This window comes from Manis javanica, chromosome X, assembly GCF_040802235.1.
Source record: "Manis javanica isolate MJ-LG chromosome X, MJ_LKY, whole genome shotgun sequence".
Lineage (NCBI taxonomy): Eukaryota > Metazoa > Chordata > Mammalia > Pholidota > Manidae > Manis > Manis javanica.
The window spans coordinates 1,293,444-1,313,715 of record NC_133174.1 but is presented as its reverse complement, the minus strand read 5'-3'; the positions used below and the strand labels follow the sequence as shown (position 1 = coordinate 1,313,715).

General features: G+C 50.5%; 1 protein-coding gene and 1 long non-coding RNA gene across 11 annotated transcripts in view; one reads left to right on the top strand and one right to left on the bottom strand.

Moving 5' to 3' along the window:
• Window positions 1-2,371, bottom strand: part of LOC108406530 (uncharacterized) — a 42,477-nt gene extending 40,106 nt beyond the window's left edge. For all 8 annotated transcript variants that reach the window (XR_005059995.2, XR_012127583.1, XR_005059993.2 and 5 more), the window contains exon 1: window positions 1,883-2,371. This is a non-coding gene — a long non-coding RNA (uncharacterized lncRNA). The remainder of the gene's footprint in view (window positions 1-1,882) is intronic.
• On the top strand, window positions 852-18,965 carry LOC108402570 (arylsulfatase D-like). Of its 3 annotated transcripts, none has more exons than XM_037013411.2 (10): window positions 852-983; window positions 2,378-2,527; window positions 7,135-7,256; window positions 9,460-9,582; window positions 12,149-12,572; window positions 12,793-12,929; window positions 13,906-14,040; window positions 14,687-14,849; window positions 16,356-16,477; window positions 18,288-18,965. In XM_037013411.2, the coding sequence occupies exons 1-10, from the start codon at window positions 940-942 to the stop codon at window positions 18,650-18,652; spliced, it is 1,785 nt and encodes a 594-aa protein (XP_036869306.2). In that variant the 5' UTR covers window positions 852-939; the 3' UTR covers window positions 18,653-18,965. The 3 variants fall into 3 exon arrangements, with proteins under 3 accessions (XP_036869306.2, XP_036869305.2, XP_036869307.2); XM_037013410.2 differs by lacking the exon at window positions 852-983 and adding an exon at window positions 1,272-1,940; XM_037013412.2 differs by lacking the exon at window positions 852-983 and adding an exon at window positions 1,664-1,940 and having other exon boundaries at window positions 16,356-16,463.
• The last annotated feature ends 1,307 nt before the right edge of the window (window positions 18,966-20,272 follow it).

The window sequence follows — 20,272 nt, the reverse complement described above, 5'->3', positions numbered from 1 at the left end:
TCATACAACACCTATTTATGTCCCCCGTCCCGTAGGCTGGACCCCAAGATCCAGGTGTGGGCAGGGCTGGGCCTCCTGAGCCTCCCTCCTGGGCATGTGGACGCCGTCCTCTCCCTGTGTCCTCACGGGGTCGTCCCTCTGTGCATGTCTGTGTCCTCATCTCTTATAAGGACACCTGTCCTATAAGGGATCAGGGTCTGCCCTATGACCTCACTTACCGTGATCCCTTCTTTGAACACCCCATCTCCAAATACAGCCCCATTCTGAGGCCCTGGGGTGAGGGCTTCACATGAATTTTACGAGGATGCAACTCAGCCCCTAACACCCTCTGCCTGGGGAAACACAAGGCTGCTCAATTTGCCACTTTTTCTCAAACACAGGCTCCAGGTCCATTTCTGGAGATTCAACCGAGTGTCCACCCCCCAACAGGTCTCGGGGCAGGCTTTGGGTTAACAGACTCCCCCAATTGCCGTTTGGCACCACTGCACACTTGATTGGGAAAGGCAGACAGACACACAGGTAGTCCGGGGCAGCTAATGGGGTCCAGGCCCTGGTCATGAGCGCCAGGCAGACCCCCGTATAAAGCCCCCTAGGTGAGGGTCCAACCAGCATAGCTCACACTGCAACCACGCCCGCCGCCCTTGGCCACAGTTAGAAAAGTCTGGCTTCCTGGACCCTCGTGAAGGTGAATTCGAAGGCATCCTGGCGGCCTGGTGGCTGAGACCTTGGAGACCTGCAGAAAGGGGGCGCGCCAGCCGGGATCCCAGCTCCTCCGGGCCCCGAAGCGGCGGGGACCCCGTTAAACCTGTTTGTAGAATCAACTCTCCGCCGGGAGATTAAGCGGATTAGGGCGGGAGGCGGCCCCACACCCCACAGGGCGCAGGTCCGTGGGCGCGTCCCGGCGCGGGGCGGGGCGCAGCGAGCAAGGTCCTGTCGGCCATGGGACCCGCGGCGGAGAGCGGACGCGCCGCGCCGGCCGCCAGGTGCGCGGGATCCCGGACGCGCCCCCACGCGGGCCTGGGGCGGAAGGCGAGAGGGCGAGATGGAGGGGCGGAGAGGGGGAGGGGCGCCCCCCGGGCGAGAGGGGCCTCCGGGGAGGGCGCGCCGTGCGGGCGCCTGGGAGTCAGCAAAGCGCAGCTGGAGGCCAGCGCTCGGCCCAGCAGGGACGCGGGACAAGGAGCAGGGGTGGGGGGAGAGCGAAGCAGGGAGGGGCCACTAAGGGGAGGATGGCCCCCGGGCTCCTCGCAGGCCACGCCCCTCCCCGCCTAAGGCACGCCCCCGGCCCGGCCCTGTGCGTCCCCACGCAGCTCCCCAAGACACGCCCCTTTACCCCGTGGCCTCTCCCTTGGAGCGCGGCCAGCACCCCAAATCCGAATTGCTCGGAGACGCCCTGTCGCCCCCTGCCGCCTCCCCCGGCGTGGCCGCGCCCCAGCGCACGACGCGCCCAGTCCCGCCCCCGGGGCCCCGCCTCCGGCCCGAAGGAGCCCGGCGCGAGCGCCCCCTGCGGAGCGCGGCGCGTACCCGCACCCCGACTCTGAGCCCCGCCCCGAAGCGCGGCTGAGCGACGCCCCCCACACCCCGCCTCCCGCAGCCCGGTCCCCGGCCCCGCCTCGGCTCGCCGACTCCTCCCCGTGCCCCCTCCGCGCGCCTCCCCAGTCCCGGCGCCCCCCAGCGTCCGGGCGGTTGGTGCATCGGGGCGCAATGCGGGGGCTGGCGCCCTGCCGGGGACGCGGGACAGAGCAGCCCCTCCAGCCCGGGACGGGGTCCGGTGGAAGGGCGGGCAGAGCCCCGACTCCGCGCCCGGGAGCCCCAGCTCTCCGGACGCACGGGGGCCTGCGCGCTCCGGCGCCCTGGCGGCCGGGCTCGGGGGGCCGCGCCTCACCTCGGGGTTACAGCAGCTGCGCGGGGTCGGAGGGCTTGGAATCCCGCCTCCGTCCCACGTAATTCAAGGCTCCGGGCTCAGACCCGCCTCCCTCGCGGTGCCCGACGCTCCGGGGACACTGGGCGGGGGCGCGGCCAGGCGCCCGGAAGGGGAGGTGCTGGCCTGCAGGCTACGCTCACCCTCCGGCCTGGCCTTCCCGAGGCAGGAGCCCAAGAGGCCGCTTTGCAAGGGGGCGGGAAGGAGGATTTTTGAAAGAACCCAACTTGGGCACACCTACACTTTCAAAACAAAAACAGCCTTTTCCTGCTCAAGTTTTGTGCCGTGCGTGTTAGGAGGCAAGCAAATTGGGACAAAAGGAACCCACATCTAGATGCAACCCCTCCTTAAATCCTAATTGAGTGGAAATGCACGTACCTTACCAGCCAGCGGCTTCCAAACGACGACTTCTCCTTCCAGCCTGCAGACGTTCACCCCTGGCCATGTTTCTCTCTCCAGGAACTGTTTGCCGGTTCTACTCGCAGTATGCTCGCTACTGACGACTTCGGAAGTAAAGGCATCAAACGCCTTTAAACCTAACATTCTGCTGATAATGGCAGATGACCTTGGCATCGGGGACCTCGGTTGCTATGGGAACAATACACTGAGGTACCGTGCGCTGCTGCGGGGTGGGTGTGCGCATGTGTATTTGGCTGAAAGATGCATTTAAAATATACCTGTAAGAAGTGGGGAATTGCTTAGTGCATGGTATCTCCACACCAAAAAAAAAAAAACGTTTGCTCAGGAAAAGGAGGTTGTAACCTTTCAAACAACGTGGAACTTTGGTGGGTGGGTGTATGCACTTCCTAGGGCTACCTTAACAAATGACCACAAAGGACAACAGGACCATCTCCTCTCAGCTCTGGAGACCAGAATCTGAGGTCCCAGGTGGGACAGGGCTGAGCTCCCTCCACCGGCCCCAGGGGAGGCTCCTTCCTGCCTCTTCCAGCTTCTGGGGGCTCCAGGAAGCCCTGGACCTGTGGTCAGGTCCCTCCTGTCTCTGTCTCCATCTGCACATGGCTTCCTCTCTGTGTCTGTGTCTCTCCTCTGTCTCTTTTGTGGATAGCTGTCGTTACATTTAAGGCCACCCCAATCCAAGAGGGCCTCACCTCCGATCCTGCACTAGGTACATCTGCAAAGACCTTTTCCAAGTGGAGTCCTATTCCCAGGTTCTGGGAGCCAGCACATGAGTAGATCCGTTCTGAGGCTGCTAGTCAACCAGCTGCCTGCCGTGAGCTTGGTACACACTTCAGAGCCCTCCAGGCCATCCCCTGCCAAATAAGAAGGTGAATGATGCTTGCTTCTCTCCTCCCTGGTGGGCAGGCGCGGTTGCAAATCATAGCAGAGACTATCCACCCACTCAGAGTGTGCAGGTCATTGGCTTCTCGTATCTTGACAGAGCTGTGCATCTCCTGCCACAAAGCATTTTAGAGGATTGTCAGACCCCAAAAGAACCCCTGCATGCTCTGAGCCTCACCTCCTTGCAAGGGGCTTACTTGTGGCCCCCAAAATCCCTATGTTGCAGCCCTCACCCCAGGACCTCAGATAGGACAGTATTTGGAGACGAGTCTATAAAGAGAGGGTTAAGGTAAGATGAGGTCATGAGGTGGACCCTGAGCCCATAGGACGGGTGTCCTTATAGGAAGAGCAGATGAGAACACAGACACGCACAGCGGGACGACCCTGTGAGGACAGGGAGAAGATGCATCTGTACACCCAGGACGAGCAGCCCTGCCCACACCTGGACCGCGGAGTCCAGCCTCCAGGACTGGGGACAAGAATGTCTGCTGTTTCAGCAGGGCACACCCTGCTTAACAATTCTGCCAGCTACCAGTGATTTCTTTTCATGTTTCAAGTTTTTGCTCCATTTTCTCATCTTCCTATCAGCAAATTTAAGTTGCTTCTTGCAGTTCGTGGCATTCCTGGTGTAACTGACAGCAGTATTTCCTTTCTGGAAGTCCATGTAAGAATGGTTTACGTGGCGATCTAGGGCTTCGTGAGACACAGTATCTTTCCTATACACAGAATAATGAAGCATAAATGTTTTTAAAAGATAAATGTCTTCGAAAATACAGAACTGACTGAATAAAATCCCCTTGGTGATCTGAAACCTTGCATGATCTCCACATTTCTTTCTGCTCGATGATGCAAAATAAGGAATGGGACCCCCAGTGTTCTAACAGCAAAGCCACACCAGCCATGTGGTAAAAGACGGAGCAGTGAGTCCAAATAAACGTGCGCCTTGCTCATTTTATTGACAGAACAGGAAGAAGAGATCTCCCATCTCAGAAAAGCCTCACTTAGGGCAAGCCACACATCTCCTTCCTGAGAGACCAGAGGATATTTCTACCACCCTCAGAAACTCTGATACTTTCCTTTTTAAATAAACATAACTATGATTCCATAGCCCAGAATGCTATTTTTTAAAAAATGCATAAAGAAATGAGAGGCACTTGAGAGTAATATTTTTAAAGGACTGGATTTGCAAATCTACTTGGTAAGGGGAAAAAAGGGAATGGCATAAACTGAGAAGCACAGAACTTAAGATTACATTCATATATGTTAAAAGAGCTTCTTTTTTTCTTGTTTTAAGATACCTTGTAGAAAGTGGGAGAAAAAGATTCTGCAGGGAACAATTCCTACATGGACGTTGAAAACTCAGGTGTTTTTCATCACATTGTGCTCTGTGGATAATCATGAAGACAGCTATAGGAGATAAAAACTTGATAGGTAGATAAATAGATGGATAGATGATAGGTAGATAAATGATAAATAGAGGGTGGGTAGATGGATGGATGGATGGTTGGGTGGATGGATAGATGATAAATAAATAGATGGGTAGACAGACTCTTGGATATCAGACTAGAGATACAACTTTTTAAAAACTGGCAAAGATGGGTCAGAACTAATATCATAACTATACTTCATATAATCCTATAAGCCTGTGTATATCATGTACTAGGACAAGCAAAATGTTAATTCCTACCTTTGGGCTACTAAAACAAGCCAAAAAGAACTGGTGATTCATAATAACGGCCTTTATGTTTCGGTTGGTCACACTTCAAACAGGAGCCACAGATAAGAAAAACTGCCAGAATAATCCGAACCAGCACAACTATTCTTTGAAAACAACGGCTTGCCAGGGGTCCTCACCTGCCCTGAGAAGCAGGTGTCTGAAATGCGGGCGACCTCTGCTGTGTTTTCCAGGGGTCTGCAAGCCACAGGCAAACAGCGTTGGTAACAGCTTTGGAAACGTGTCCATGAGGACTCTCTGCCCGTCTTTAAATATGACAGGAGCACCATGCAGCAGGCAGAAACGGGGCTGATGCACGGGAACCAGCGGGAAGTCCGTCATGAATGCCACTGTAACCCTGATGTCTGACACGCAGCAGCCAGAAGCCCCCGAAGGTCACCATCGGTGGATTTCCAGCTGCACAGACTTGGCATTATCCCGACTTGGCACTTTCTCGCTACATGACCAAAGACAAGTGGCTGAACCTTCAAACTTTGCTTACATTTGTGATCCTCCCCTGGCTAGGAATCTTTGTTGTAAGCATAACATGAGGGGGCCCAAAAGTCTTTCAGGCAGCTTTTCTCTTTAATAATCTCAGAAGCGTGAATCCTATGCATGGATAACGACCGTCTCTTTCAAGTTCCGCCCTGAACATTTCTAGCTGAACTTCACTAGCTTTGAGGATTTTGAAGAAAACACTATGAGTTATTTATCTTTTTCAGGCAACATTTGCCATCTTAAGAAAAACAAAATGAGAGATGTAGTCTTTGACATTTGCAAAACCGTCGGAGTTAAAAAGAAATGCACACCGTGATGCGTTCGGAAGATGGTCTGGCTGAATTTGTAGCATTTATGCCTCCCAAGGTCTTGACGCTAAAACCCAACCTCGGACTTCGGTCTTGACCACAGGACTTAGAAAGTGGCTCATGTAAAAGAATATAGTATCGCCGGCACAGTGACCCTTAGCCTGAGGTTGCCCACCTGCTCAGCAAAGCCCCAAGTCAAGTCTCCATCCTCTCCCTACAATGTCAGGAGGACACGGACACTAAGGGCCTCTTTTTCTCAGTAGATAAGGGTCATGAACCACCATTAACTTCCTGAAACCCTTTAACAACACCCAGGATCCCAGCCAGAAATTTCCCCCATTCACACCCCTAACTGCCCTGCAGGGACACCTTTTATCTTGGGGCCATGTGTCTTTGTTTCCCCCTGCCCTCTACAGAAGTTTTGGGCCATAGCTGTCCTGCACATTCTAGTCCAGACAATTTAAGTATTCTGGCCAGTGGCCTCCGCGTCCACATCTTTCTGTCTGTTCTCTGTATCTTACTCCAGTATCTCTGCCGTGTAACCCGTCCGCAGGGAACCTTAGTGCAGGCAGGAAGGGGTGAGCTCTTTGTCCATCCCACTTGAAGACCATTCTCGGTGTGTGAAATAGGGCTTGCTCACAGAGGAGCAAAGAACAGCAAGATTAAGGGACGCAGCTATGCACGCAAACAGGTTGGCACGGCTACCGCTTCCCAGGGGATGGAAGCAGATCGGGAGACTCCCTAGGTCAGAGCAACACAGCCTACAGCTGTCAGCTCCATCACACAGTGAGAGCCTCAGGCTAGACCGGCTGGAAGGCTCATTATGGCCCCCACGTCCTACAGGGGACATGGTGGACACAGATGGTGGCCACGCATGGCCAGCCGGGTTGGGCTGTGCCTGAGGACCCCGATGCCTATTGTAGCAGGTGGGACTCAAGGTATTCATGGCCCTGGGGGCTGAGCACATGTGTGTGAGCCACACCGTGGTCACCTCAACCCACTGAACCACCTACGTGCCTGGCTACGGGGACAGCCCAGGCTCAGGGCCTCATTTTGTTCCATGAGCTCAGTGACACCACGCCAGATTCTTTCCACCAGGACCGTTCCTTCCATGTCACTCTGGTGAAGGGCTTCTCCACCCCAGCACAGCTGCCTTTGGGGTTCTTTGTCCACAGGACTGTCCAGTGCACTATATTGTAGGGGATCCCGTGTATTGTAGGGCGTTCAGCAGCAGCCTGGTCACTGGATGCCAGGAGCTTCCCTACCCTTGAATAATTCTAAAACCCCGTGAAGTCCCTGCAGGAATACGGATCCATCCCTGGCCTTTCAATGCGGGGACCTGCTTAAGGTCCATGCGCATCCCCTTCCTCCCGATGACATCTGTGTGGTTTGCGCAGGACGCCGAATATCGACCGGCTGGCAGAGGAAGGCGTCAGGTTCACGCAGCACCTGGCAGCCGCCCCACTTTGCACCCCGAGCAGAGCTGCATTCCTCACGGGGAGGCACTCCATCAGGTCAGGTGGGTGTTGTGGGCACAGCTAAGAAAGGGGCAGATCCGGGCCACTCACTGATCGCCACTACCAATCGCCAGCCATGGTTGAGAGGCAGGGAAAATGGTGAAAATGTAGTGTTCCCTTGCAACCTCTTGGCATTACCTAAACGATACTGTATGCCACGGGGGCGTGCAGAAAAAAATGAATTGGCGATAATTGGACATTCAGAGGCCAAAACTCTTGTGTGGTAGCAGATTATGTTTGACATCATGTTTATTTGTTTAAAGGATGCAAAGTCATGATTTCAGACAGGTGTCAGGTGACTATGGGGGGGGAGCTGGCTCATAGTCCCCAAAGATCCCACATCCTAATTCCCAGATCTGGTGAATATTCCCTTATATGGTAAAGGGGATTTTGCAGATGTGATTCAGTTACAGGTCTTGAAATGGGGACATTATTCTGGGTGGTCCAGATGGTCCCAATATAATCACAAAGGTCCTTGTAAGAGGGAGGCAGGGGTGTCATAGGAACAGAAGGAGACGTGGGGCTGGGGTAAGACCTCCACGTTTTGTGCCTTGAAGGCAGCCAGCCAGGGAATGTGGTCCTCCTCTCCAAGGATGCAGCCCTGCCAACTTGACCTGACACTGCCAGGCTCCAGGAATGCCACAAAGCAGATTTGTGCTGTTTTAGGACACCAAACTTACGGCGGTTTGTTACAGTAGCAATAAGAAAACTCATACCGAGAGCCGTGCTAAACCTTTGGGTGTACGGTAAACGGTCCTGTTCCACATGCGCCAGATGTGGAGGGGCCAAGATAGTGAGACAATGTTCCCTATAGAATTTAAAGAAAAACCAAAGTTATACCAACATACACCCAGCCGAGTGGCTGGCTTGGAAAGGACAGGCAGTTCAAAGTGTTGCCAGGCAGGGGGAGACGGATGCCTGAGACGCTGCGGGCGGAGGTGCACTCCTGTATGACCTCTGTGCGCATCGCTCTGCCAGTGCCTGCTAAAGCGCAGTGCATGCTTACCCATGAGCCAGCAATGCCTAAGGATGTGCCCAACATGTGCACACATGTATGTTGTACAAAATACAGGCATGAGAATATTCACAGCAGCGCCAGGAGAGACCCAGGTACAGAAACAGTCCATCAACAGAAGAATGGATTATTCACGTATTGGAATATTATTATGTTAGTCTCTTCGGGCCGCCATAAGAGAATCCCAGAGGATTCAACAACACACATTATGTCCCCGCCCCTGGAGGCCGGACCCCGAGGTCCAGGTGTGGGCAGGGCTGCTCCTCCTGGGTGTATAGATGCATCTTCTCCCTGTGTCGTCACGGGGTCGTCCCTCTGTGCGTGTGTGTGTCATCATCTGCTCTTCTTACAAGAACACCAGTCCTATGGGAATGGGGCCCACCGACGGCCTCATTTTACCTTGATCCCCTCTTTAAGGACCGTGATTCCAAACACAGCCCCATTCTGAGGTCTCCACCTGCTAGATGCTAGTAGCAACCACTTTTCCTTCTAAGTTTTGATGACCAAAAATGCCTCCAGGTATTGCCAGTCATCCCTGGGGGTCAGAATCACCTTTGGATGAGAACCACTATCCTAGATAGGTAGGTAGATAGGTAGATAGGTGATATAGATAGATATAGATAGATAGATAGATAGATAGATAGATAGATAGATAGATAGATGATATAGATAGATGATAGCAGACAGACAGATAGATAGATATAGACATGATAGACAGACAGATAGATAGATAGATAAATAGATGATATAGATAGATGATAGAGAGATAGATATATAGATTAGATAGATGATATAGATAGGTAGGTAGATACATAGATAGATAGATAGATAATAAATAGATATCTACATAGATATAGATGAGAGGTAGATAGATACATAAATAGATTGATACAGATAGGTGATGAATAGGTAGGTAGGTAGGTAGTCACAGACAGACAGGGCCTGTCATGCAAAGGCCCTGGGCTTCTCAATCTCAGCACCATTGGCACCTAAGGCTGTATGGTTCTTCAGGGTGGGGGCTGTCCTGGCCATTGTAGGGTGTTTCCACTCACCAGGTGCTAGTGGCACCCCTTCTCCCATTGTGACACCCGAAAACAATTCCCAGCATTGCACAGCGCCCCCTGGTGGGGCCAGCCATCGCCCGGCGAGAACCGCCAAGGGTCAGTAAATGCCTCCTCTCTGCTCCACAGGCATGGACGCCAGCGATGGATACCGGGCCCTGCAGTGGAACGGGGGCTCGGGCGGACTCCCCAAGAATGAAACCACGTTTGCCAGCATCCTGCAGCAGCAAGGCTATGCAACCGGCCTCATAGGTGCTCACACTCATAGCCTCTTCGGCCATCAGGAAGATCAAGGATCTGAAGAATCTGTTTTCCTACAGGGGGGAGACAAGGCACATGTCAGAACCCCAGTTAGGTGCCCCATCCATCCGAGGTCTCAGTGGTCACAGTGTTTAAATTTTGTCAACCAAAAATTTTAGTTCAAAATCTTCAGGTATTGGCCTCTGTCCCTCCCTGGACATATCAATCTCCTCTCCTGATTTATCAGAAACATCTCTGGAGATTATTTCTCCCTAAATGTCCATGCTGAAACCCTCAGAGTTGATCATTGGTGACTTCCTAGCAAATGCAGGGAGGGTTAGAAGCTCCCTGGTTATAAAGGAGGGCGTGAGGGGGCCCCAAGACCACCGGTAGGCTCGGCATTCACTAGGACGACCCACAGGACCGGGCATAGCGTTGTGCTCGTAGCCACGATTTTATACACCAGACGGAAGCAGAGCGAAATCAGGAATCAGGAAAGGAGCCTGGGGTAGGGTCTGGGGGCTGCCAGGCACAAGCTTCCGTAGTGGTCACCCAGGGCTCTCCTAATTCCTCCAGCGAGGAGTTGTGACCACATGTGCCGAATGGTGTCACCAGGGAAGCTCCTTACAGACTCAGCACCGCGGGCTTTTACTGGGGGCTGGTCACATAGACACCACTGCCTAGCACCCAGCCAGACCATCCTCCCAGAAGGGAAGCAGGTGTCCAGCAAGCCACACTGTGCAAATGGGTTCCAGATCCAGGCAACCACGTGTATCATTTAGGGAATGGCATGAGCCCTCTGCAAACCCAGTGCCCAGACATGAGCCAGGCGCCAACCTCCCAGGATGCCCTGTCTAGGGATGGTGGTCTCAGACCTGCTAGGTTTCTGGTCCTCCCCAGAGAAAGGAATGTTGGGGGCGTTTCCTGCCCACTTTCCGAGGACCAGGTGCTTGTCAACTGCTTTCATTCCTTGCTCAGCTTTGTGGGTCTAGAACTAGCATCCTTATGTGACACTGCAGGAAATGGGTATGATCAGGCCAGAGGAAGCAATGGTCTGCCCAGCCCCCTGGTCAAGGGCGAGCTGGGTCAGTCATTTAACCAAATCCAGGGGCTAGCCGGTTGAGCATCAGGTGAGAAACCTCTTCTGGGTTCACGAGTGGCATCTCCTCCCTGTGTCGTCACGTGGAGGAGGGGCCTGGGCACTCTCTGGGGTCTTTCTAAGGGCACCAATCCTATTCATGAAGCTCCACCCTCATGACCTGATCACCTACCCAAGATGCACCTGCAAAGGCCATCACCTTGTGGGGTGCAGTTTCAATACATGAATTTTAGGGGGATGCAAACATTCCTTCTACAGCATATCTCATGCCCAAGGGCATGTCTGGGCACTTTTTCCACATCTACACACTCTGTCTTCAATTCTAAGAATAAGAACAAGGCTTCTTAGCTGCCTGAATCCACCAGAACGTTCCATTAGCAATACCATCATTGGGTCAATATACCCGATCCCTTGCCTTCTGCGTATCTCCTGCTACGTGGGTAGGATTTCTTTCAGACGTGGCTAAGTGCATTTATATTCATGTTGTTCAGAATGGCAGACCTGTGTGCCTGTTCCTTCTGTGAATCTGTATTTTCTGGTCCACACCCTCAATCTGTACTGGGGGAAGGCTCTTTTTCCTGCCCCAAATGGTAGACAGATTTTGGGGTGGAGACCGCCCTGTAAGGTTTCTCCTCCACAGTCCCCACCCTGTTGCAGTATTTTTGTTTGCTTAAGTGGAACCAGGGAAACAAAGGTAGGTTCCCTGGGTTTAGATCTAGGACAGATTCCTGCAGGTTCTGGAGACAGTTTGTGATTGGCAGGAGGAAAAAGGGGGAGAGGAACCTGTTTTAACTTCTTGACTTGGAAATTTTGGCCACTGGTATATTACACCCTTTTTTTATCCTGTTTTGAACCTAAATGTAGACTGGCTGAGGGTCTGGGGACCACGAAAGAGATAGAAAGTACACATAGAGAACTCAATTTTTAGACATCCTCCAGGAAATTGAAATGGGGGTTTCTCATTTTCCATCTTATAATGACATTGTCTTGGGGGGAATAATCCGTACGTGTTTCTTGGTTCTAGTCAGTGGATGGAGCCAGTTACTTGTACTGTGTCACGAGATTACCCAGCAGCCAGCTCCCATTATCTTAAGTAAAAAATATCCTTAAGTAAATGCTATTTTGGGAGTTATTTAAAAGAGAACGGTCTAGGGGTGCAAGCTTCTAATCCCAAATGCTCCAGGAAATCTTAAACCTTGAATCCGTTGATAACCATCACCGCATTTAGCCATTCGTTAGTATCCATGGAGCATAATGTATTCATTTAAACATCGATATCCAATAAACCCATTTTACTCTTTTCCATTTAAAATTTTTATGATAGTCCTTTCTGCTATATTCCTTTTCTCCTTCAACTGCTGGTATTTGTAGACATTCCTTCTCAGCAGAACATTCAGATGATTCTGGGAAGGGGATTCGTATCAGGCAGAGTACTTTACAGGTGCATGTTTTTGTAAACATTTTTGCTGCTGATTTCAGGAAAATGGCACCAGGGCGTGAACTGTGAATCCCGCACAGACCACTGCCATCACCCACTGAGCCACGGATTCGACTATTTTTACGGCATGCCTTTCACGCTGGTAAATGACTGTCACCCCGGCAGACCCCCAGAAGTGGATGCCCACACGAGAGCCCAGCTCTGGCATTACACCCAGATGATGGCCCTGGGGCTACTGACCTGTGCGGTCGGCAAAACCTGCCGGTTAATCTCCATTCCCTGGAAGGCGGTCGTCGGCGCGGCCAGCATCGTCTTTCTGTTCTTCGCCTCCTGGTACGCCAGCTTCGGCTTCGTCCGTCGCTGGAATTGCATCCTGATGAGAAACCATCGCGTCGTCGAGCAGCCCATGGTTTTGGAGAGAACAGCGAGTCTTATGTTACAGGAAGCCGTTTCCTACATCGAAAGGTAATAGAACGTCCTGTGTTGAAAAGGAGATGACTTCTCAAAGCACGTGTCCTCTGTGGGATGTCATACACAGACCCTATGAGCACACGGGCTTGAAGAACTCAACCTTTTCCTGTGGATTAGTGTCCAAAACTCACGCCTTTACTTTGAAGGAATGGGATGGATTCACGTGTGTGGAAATGGATGTCATTCTATCCGAGGGGTGTTTTTCTTCTTTCAGAAATAAGCACGGCCCTTTCCTGCTCTGCATCTCCTTGCTACACGTGCACATCCCCCTTGTCACCACAAAACAGTTTCTGGGGAAAAGCCGGCATGGCTTATACGGAGACAACGTGGAGGAGATGGATTGGCTCATAGGTAAGTCGAAGCACCCCCGAGCCTGACTGTCTGCTCCCCGTTAACATATAGTAACAGATGGGGCATTTCCGCATGACCCGGGTCGCTATGAGGAATACACGCCAAACAACAGGGAAAAACCTTCGCATATCTCACATAGTCATGGGCTCTTGCAGCATTTCTGAATTCTTAGCCCAGTTTTGCACAAAATCACCAAGTCTGTTATGTAAAGACATCAGGAGACATTACAGAAAGTGAAGCGCTAATCGCTGTCATTCAGGACGTTGGACCAAAATCACTTTCCTTCTGTGGCCTTGAGGACCAATGAATTGTAGACTCTTGAAAGAAGGTAGACGTTGAAATCCTTGCAGTGTATGGTTGCATGTCTTGAGGCAAATCGAATGATGTGGTGGGTCGGGAAAAGGGATGAAGAACCCCAAAACGGGAGGTGTTTTAGAAACCTGTGTTTTCTGTACTCCATGAGCCCTTGTGGATTCAGATATTTATATTCATGGTTTTGGGTGTCCATGTGGTCTCCCTGGTGATGGCTCGGTGTGCAGGTGGCTCTGCATTCCCGAGTCTTGGCCCCCACATCCCAATTCCCCCCGGTGTTGCTCACCACCCTGCCTTCCTCCTGTATGAGCTGGAACCTCCAAATCACCGTTTCTCACCTCCATGCACTGATTATGGACATGTGCACACATGCAAACATGGGATGCTTAAAACACTCCACTGGGGACATCCTGGCTTTCGGGATTTATTCTGTTTCCCCTGTGGGCAATATCTTTATATGCAAGATTCTGAATCCTGTGGTTCCAGAAAAATTAGACTCACCTTCATCCTTCGCTATGACGTCCATACCCATGGTCTCCTGGTGGCCACTGTCCTTTTATGACATTCTAGCGAGCGGTGATGTCCACAGAGAGGAGGCATTGGGTTCAACGAGCGGATGCTGTTTTATTTACTTTGGCCTGATGTGTCCCTTGTTTTCGTAAAGGTGAAATTCTGAAGGCCATTGAAGAAAACGGTTTGAAAAACACGACATTCACCTATTTTACCTCTGATCATGGAGGTCATTTGGAAGCAACACATGAGCGTGGCCGACTTGGGGGATGGAATGGAATATATAGAGGTAAGATCAGTGGACCTGGGGCTCACGTGCTGGGTCCATGGGCACGGGGGGTCCGAAGACAGGACCATGGACATACGGGTTCAAAGATGGGTGCAAAAACATAAGGGTCAAAAGTCGGGTAAATACAGATACAGTGAGTCGGTAGACATTGGCATTGAAAGGCAATGTCAGCAGCCAGTGGCTCCCACTCAGGAATTTGTGGGACATGCAGAGGTGAACAAGTATGCTCTTTCTAAGGGGGTTTCTTGAGCATCTGCTATAGACCAAGTACTACCTAGATAGCGAGAGAGAGGGAAGGACACACACCCCTCCTTTAAAGGGTTTACACCCTAGTGAGAAAGAGAAATATACAAATAAATGATCAAGATAAAATGAGTGCAAATATCATTCTCAATGAAAGGTAGCGTAATGACCATACCCCCAGATATATGTGCCCCACTGTGTTCCAGATATCACGTCAGACTAAGGGAATCGTACCTTTTACACTGCAGTTTTTAAAGTCTCATTCTTGAATCATCCATCTGCATGATTCATGGAGTCTGTATCTGCGAATAAAAACATACATACAGATATGGAGACAGGTGCCCCCAGCTTGTGCAGGTGGGACTTCCTCCCAGAGAATTCTGATGATGTCATTTACTCACAGGTGGTAAAGGAATGGGCGGCTGGGAAGGCGGCATCCGGGTCCCAGGGATAGTGCGCTGGTCCGGGGTGCTGCAGGCTGGCCGGGTGATCCAGGAGCCCACCAGCCTGATGGACGTGTTCCCCACCGTGGTCCAGCTGGGGGGCGGCGAGGTGCCCCAGGACAGGTACACACATGTGCGATGACCTTGCCCGCTTCTTGTTCCCTGAGAGCTGCCACCCCCTCACATTTAGCAGGAAAAATCGACAATAGGACAATATTTAGCAATCCTCACAGCCTCAAGTGGAGGGGACAGCCCAAGAGAAAATAACCATTCTCAGTAAAACATAGGATGACGTAAAATACTGGGGCAAGTGACGCTTTTTGCAGCTTTGGTAAAACTTCATACTTGGCATAACAATGGGGGATCAAAGCATTAGAAATTGATGCATTTGGCAATATCTCCTTGCTGTCTCCTGAAGCACAACCTCACCTATATATTCATGACGCCATGACAATATGGTTTCAGCATGATTGTCACCTTCGTATGAGCACATTGCCAAAGAGTCACCCTAATACATGACAGAAAAAGTAAAAGTAAATACTTTGATTTGATGTCACTGCATTTCAGTCAACAAATAAAAACTCCTGTGGAATGGATAATAATGTGAGGTCCATTATCCCCAACTTCTCATTGCAAAAAAGCATTTTATTCGTTTATTAATTTGTGTATCATCAGGTTATATATATGTGGTATGTGTATGTGTGTGTGTAGAAAACAAGACATTTTAAGAAATTGGCCCATGCAATTGTGGAGGCTAACAAATTGCAATCCTTCCATCAGGTCAGCAGGCTGGAGGCTCAGACAGAATTTCTGTTATAGTCTTGAGGCAAAATCCCACCTTTTCTGGGAAACCTCCGACTATGCTAGTGACTCCCTTCGACTGATAAGACAAGGCCCACTGTCGTTATCAAGGGTCACCTGCTTTACGTAATGTCTACTGACTGTCGGGTTAAGCACATCTCAGAAATGCCTTCACGGCAATACCTAGAGTGATGTTTCACCCAAGCCTGGCTGGGTCTAAACACATGCGATTGTACCATCACAATTAGGGTGTTCAAAATAAAAAATTTAACTTTAAAAATAAACTGCTGAAACTGTTTCACCATTATAAGTAAGCTATACATTTCTACATTAAATTCAGATTAAACACTTGAAAAATACTCATTTTTTTCCTACGGAAGGGGATCTGGGATCCCGTACCCATCTCTGGCTTCTCTGGTCCAGCTCCTGTATACACGTGACAATATGTCTTGGAATCTCTTCTGATTTAAAAAGACGTTCGTGGCCCTAACACTCAACTAGGGTCATGGGCAGTCCAGCAGGAATTTAAAAAGACTTTGTGTTGATATCCAAGGTCAGAATGGGTTGTGTGTGTGTGTGTGTATGTGTGTGTGTGTGTTGTGTGCTGTGTAACAACCCCCAAAACATGGTAATTCTGTGTATTAAAAAAGCAATAGGTATGTTGCTCAGCAGCCTGCAGCTGCGCCATGCTCTATGCACCACCTGCTGGGGTACACCATGCACTACCCGCTGGGGTCCTTGCAGACTTGGAGTTTTGTACCCCGGGTGCAGAACACAGCCCATGTGGCCTCGGTCTGATTGTTTCTTGTGGTCTCCTCACTGAATCAGGGTGATCGATGGCCGCAGCCTGGTACCCCTGCTGCAAGGAGCTGCTGAGCCCTCGGCACACGAGTTCCTATTTCATTACTGTGGGAAGCATCTCCACGCGGCACGCTGGTATGACAAGGACAGTGAGTACATGCCACCCCCCAGTGAGGTGGGGGCTCTTCAGAGAAGCGGAGCCAAGAGGGGGTGTGTATGGATGGATGGACAGATGGACAATAGACAGAGAGGTGCAGGTAGATAATGCATAGATATAGATGGGTAGATAATTCATAGATATGGATGGGTAGGTAAATCATAGACATAGATGGATAGATAATTCGTAGACATAGATGGATAGATAATCCACAGATATAGGTGGATGGATGAGTCATAGATATAGATGGATAGATAATTCAGAGACATGGATAATTCATAGGTATAGATGGGTGAATAGATAAATGATAAACAGATATAGATAGATAATTCATAGATATAGATGGATGGATAATTCATAGAATAGATAATTCATAGGTATAAATGGGTGAATGGATAGATGATAAACATAGATATAGATAGATAATTCATAGATATGGATGGGTAGATAAATCATAGACATAGATGGGTAGATAATTCATAGACACAGATGGATAGATAATTCACAGATATAGATGGATGGATAACTCAGATATAGAAGGATAGATAATTTAGAGACATGGATAATTCATAGGTACAGATGGATAAATGATAAACAGATATAGATAGATAATTCACAGATATAAATGGATGGATAATTCATAGACATAGACAGATAATTCATAGGTATAGATGGATGAATGGATAGATGGTAAACAGATAGATACAGATAGATAATTCATAGATATAGATGGATAGATAATTCACAGATATGGTCGGATGGATGGATAAATAGATGATAGATATAGATGACAGACAGATGGATTAGAGAGACAGACAAGTCAAAGATAAACATGGATATAGGTGAATAGATGGATGGAGACAGATCTGAGATTTTAAAGAAGTGGCTCACCTGGTTGTGGGGCTCAGCACGGCAGGCTGGCAGCCTGGAAGGAACTGAGTCTATCATCTTGAGTCCAAAGCCAGAAAACTCAGGCAGGATTTCTGTGCTGCGGTCTGCAGGCAGACCTCCTTCCTCTTTGGGGGACCCCACCCTTTGTCTCTTAAGCCCTTCCGCTGATTGGATGAGGCCCTCCCACAGCACGGCAAGGCACCTCCTTTACTCCAAGTCTACTAACTTAAATGCAAATCCCATTTTTAAAAACACCTTCACGGCGACACCTAGACCAGCATTTGACCATATATCTGGCCACGTGGACGCGTGAAATTCACCATCAGAGAACGAATCTCTTTCTTACAAGCCTTCATCAGTCAGTGTGTCTCAAAGAGGGCAGCCGCCAGTGCTTGGACACATTTCTGGAGAGGTGATTGGCCGGCACTCCTAAATGTTTCCTCTGATTGGCTTTATTACCGGCCATGTATCCAAATGAATCCCCTGAAGATGTAGCAAAAGCGTCGCTACATCGGGTGCTTCTGTTTCTAGAAGTAACACGGAGACGTTGAACAGTTAAAAAAATAGGGGAACAAAGGAGAAGGAATTAGCCACAGCGTGGTGGACCCTAAGCCCTGCGGCTGAATCCCTGAGCCCTTTGGGATAAGCCCTATGCCTCTCTGCCCCCAGCGCACCATAAAGACACGTAGGTGCTCACGCCACTACCCCACCCAGACACAGATTTGCTAAACACATGTCCAAGCTGTGCAAGCCCCCTTCTGCTGTTCTGTCTTCTTTTTATTGCAATGGGATAGTTGATGGTCACTCCCCAGTATTCTTCTAAAAGATCCAGGATTCTTTTAGTACCTAGGTACGTTGTTTGCAGTTGAGTAGGTTTCTCCTGCCCTGACACCCTCCCTGTATGCATTCAGGCGGAAGACTGTGGAAGGTCCATTATGTGACACCGCGCTTCCACCCCGAGGGAGCGGGGGCCTGCCACGGCCGAGGCGTGTGCCCCTGCTCTGGGGACGGCGTGATCCAGCACCACCCGCCCTTGCTGTTTGACCTCTCCAGGGACCCCTCCGAGGCACAGCCCCTGTCCCCCGGCTCTGAGCCCCTGTTCTACGCGGTGGTGGTGAGGGTGGGCGAGGCTGTGGAGCAGCACAGGAGGACCCTGACTGCTGTGCCCCCCCAGTTTTCCCTGAGCAACATCGTGTGGAAGCCGTGGCTGCAGCCGTGCTGTGGGACTTTTCCCTTTTGCTCCTGCAGCCAGGATGGACACCACAGCGCGACGTGACCTCACTCATTCCAGGATGGGGGTCCTCAAGCAGGTGTTCACGACTCTGTGAAGCAAAGGGACCCCTCACGCACTGTTTGGTGGGACTGTAAATTCCCTTACAGGACCAGTAAGTTCTGGGTCTTGTGTACAGCACAGTGGTGGTGGTTAACAGGCTGGACAGTGGCCAAGAGCGTGGATCGCAAGTCCTCAGCACTTGAGATGGATGCACGTGTCCATTCACTTGATTGTGATCATTTTTCTATGATGTGTACGTCTATCCAATCCTCACGTCGCCCACCTGAAATAAATGCAGTTTTATTTGTCAATTATACCTCAATGAAGCTGGAGAATCATTTTTTTAAAAGGACAAGGGCAGCTTCCCCCAAAGGCCTGGGCTGTGAGATATGACCCGGGAGAGACTGGCTGGGATGTAAACCGTATGGTGTGGCTGCAGCCTACGTGTCCTGTTTGTGAGAAGCATGGTGTAGGGAGGGAGTGGGTCTCTGATCGCTCACTGTGAGGTCGGACAGGCACGGTGGGTACCCCATTCCTTGGGGTTATGGTAGTCCTGATATCTGATTTTTTTCTCTTTTTTTTTTTTTTTTACCTATCCATCTGCAAGCATATTTGGGAACTCATTGCCCCTGTGAATGGCTTCACAGAATAGCGGACAGAAGTAGTCATGCCTACTTTTGTGGGTAAAAAAGGGGGAAGGTAAAACAGCTTCATGTCAACTCTTGAGGAACTACTGATCTGAAATGGTTGATTCCACCCCACACGTGAACATCACTGCCCGTGGGTCCTCATTTTATGAGTTAGAAATTGCTTTGAGGATCTAGTAACAGACCCTGGGGATAAAAATGCCGTACACAAGGAGAGGGGTGTGTTCTCTCTCAGCTAATGTGAGGCCCAGAGGGGAGCAGCTCAGGGCTCCACGTCCCCGTTCTTCCATCCTCAGCATGTGGACTTTGCCTCATGGCCTCAACATAGCTGCTGAAGGTCCAGGCAGCACACTGACATTCCGACATTCCAGGCAGAAAAATAATAAGAGCACAAGGGCCGAGTGAGTCCCCGTGAAGGAGATTATCCACAAGTCCCAACCCAGGACACCTGCTTCCAACTGTCATCCTTAGAAATTCCTGGAAGTCGAGAAATGCACTCTATCTGGTGGGCACATACCGGCCCCAAATACATTCAGGGTTACTCTCCTCAGCGTGAAGGTGGGAGAACCTTTATAGCACTGATCAAGGTTTTTAATGCATCATTTCCCTGCCAGATTAAGCAAATTTATTTAGCAAATGACCACCGAGATGTCTGGAGGGAAGTTTTGACCCCACACGGGGCAGAGAAATGTAGGGAAGGCAGCTTGGCCCCCTTCATATACATGATGAAGGTGGTGTGGCGATAACTCACACACTGGGGTGCCTGCAGTGGGGCTCCCCACCCGCATGTCCCATGATGGGGGGACCTTGCTCTGTCCCCCTACACCCACTGAGGTCCCAGCTGGAAGTCCACAGGATGCTCAAAGAGGCACTGAAGTGCCCCTAGGAACCAGACATGGGTTGTGTTCCATGGACCAGAAGGGACGCAGGACCCCACCGCCATTGCAAGGCTCAGAGCCTTTCGGACTGTGGAAGG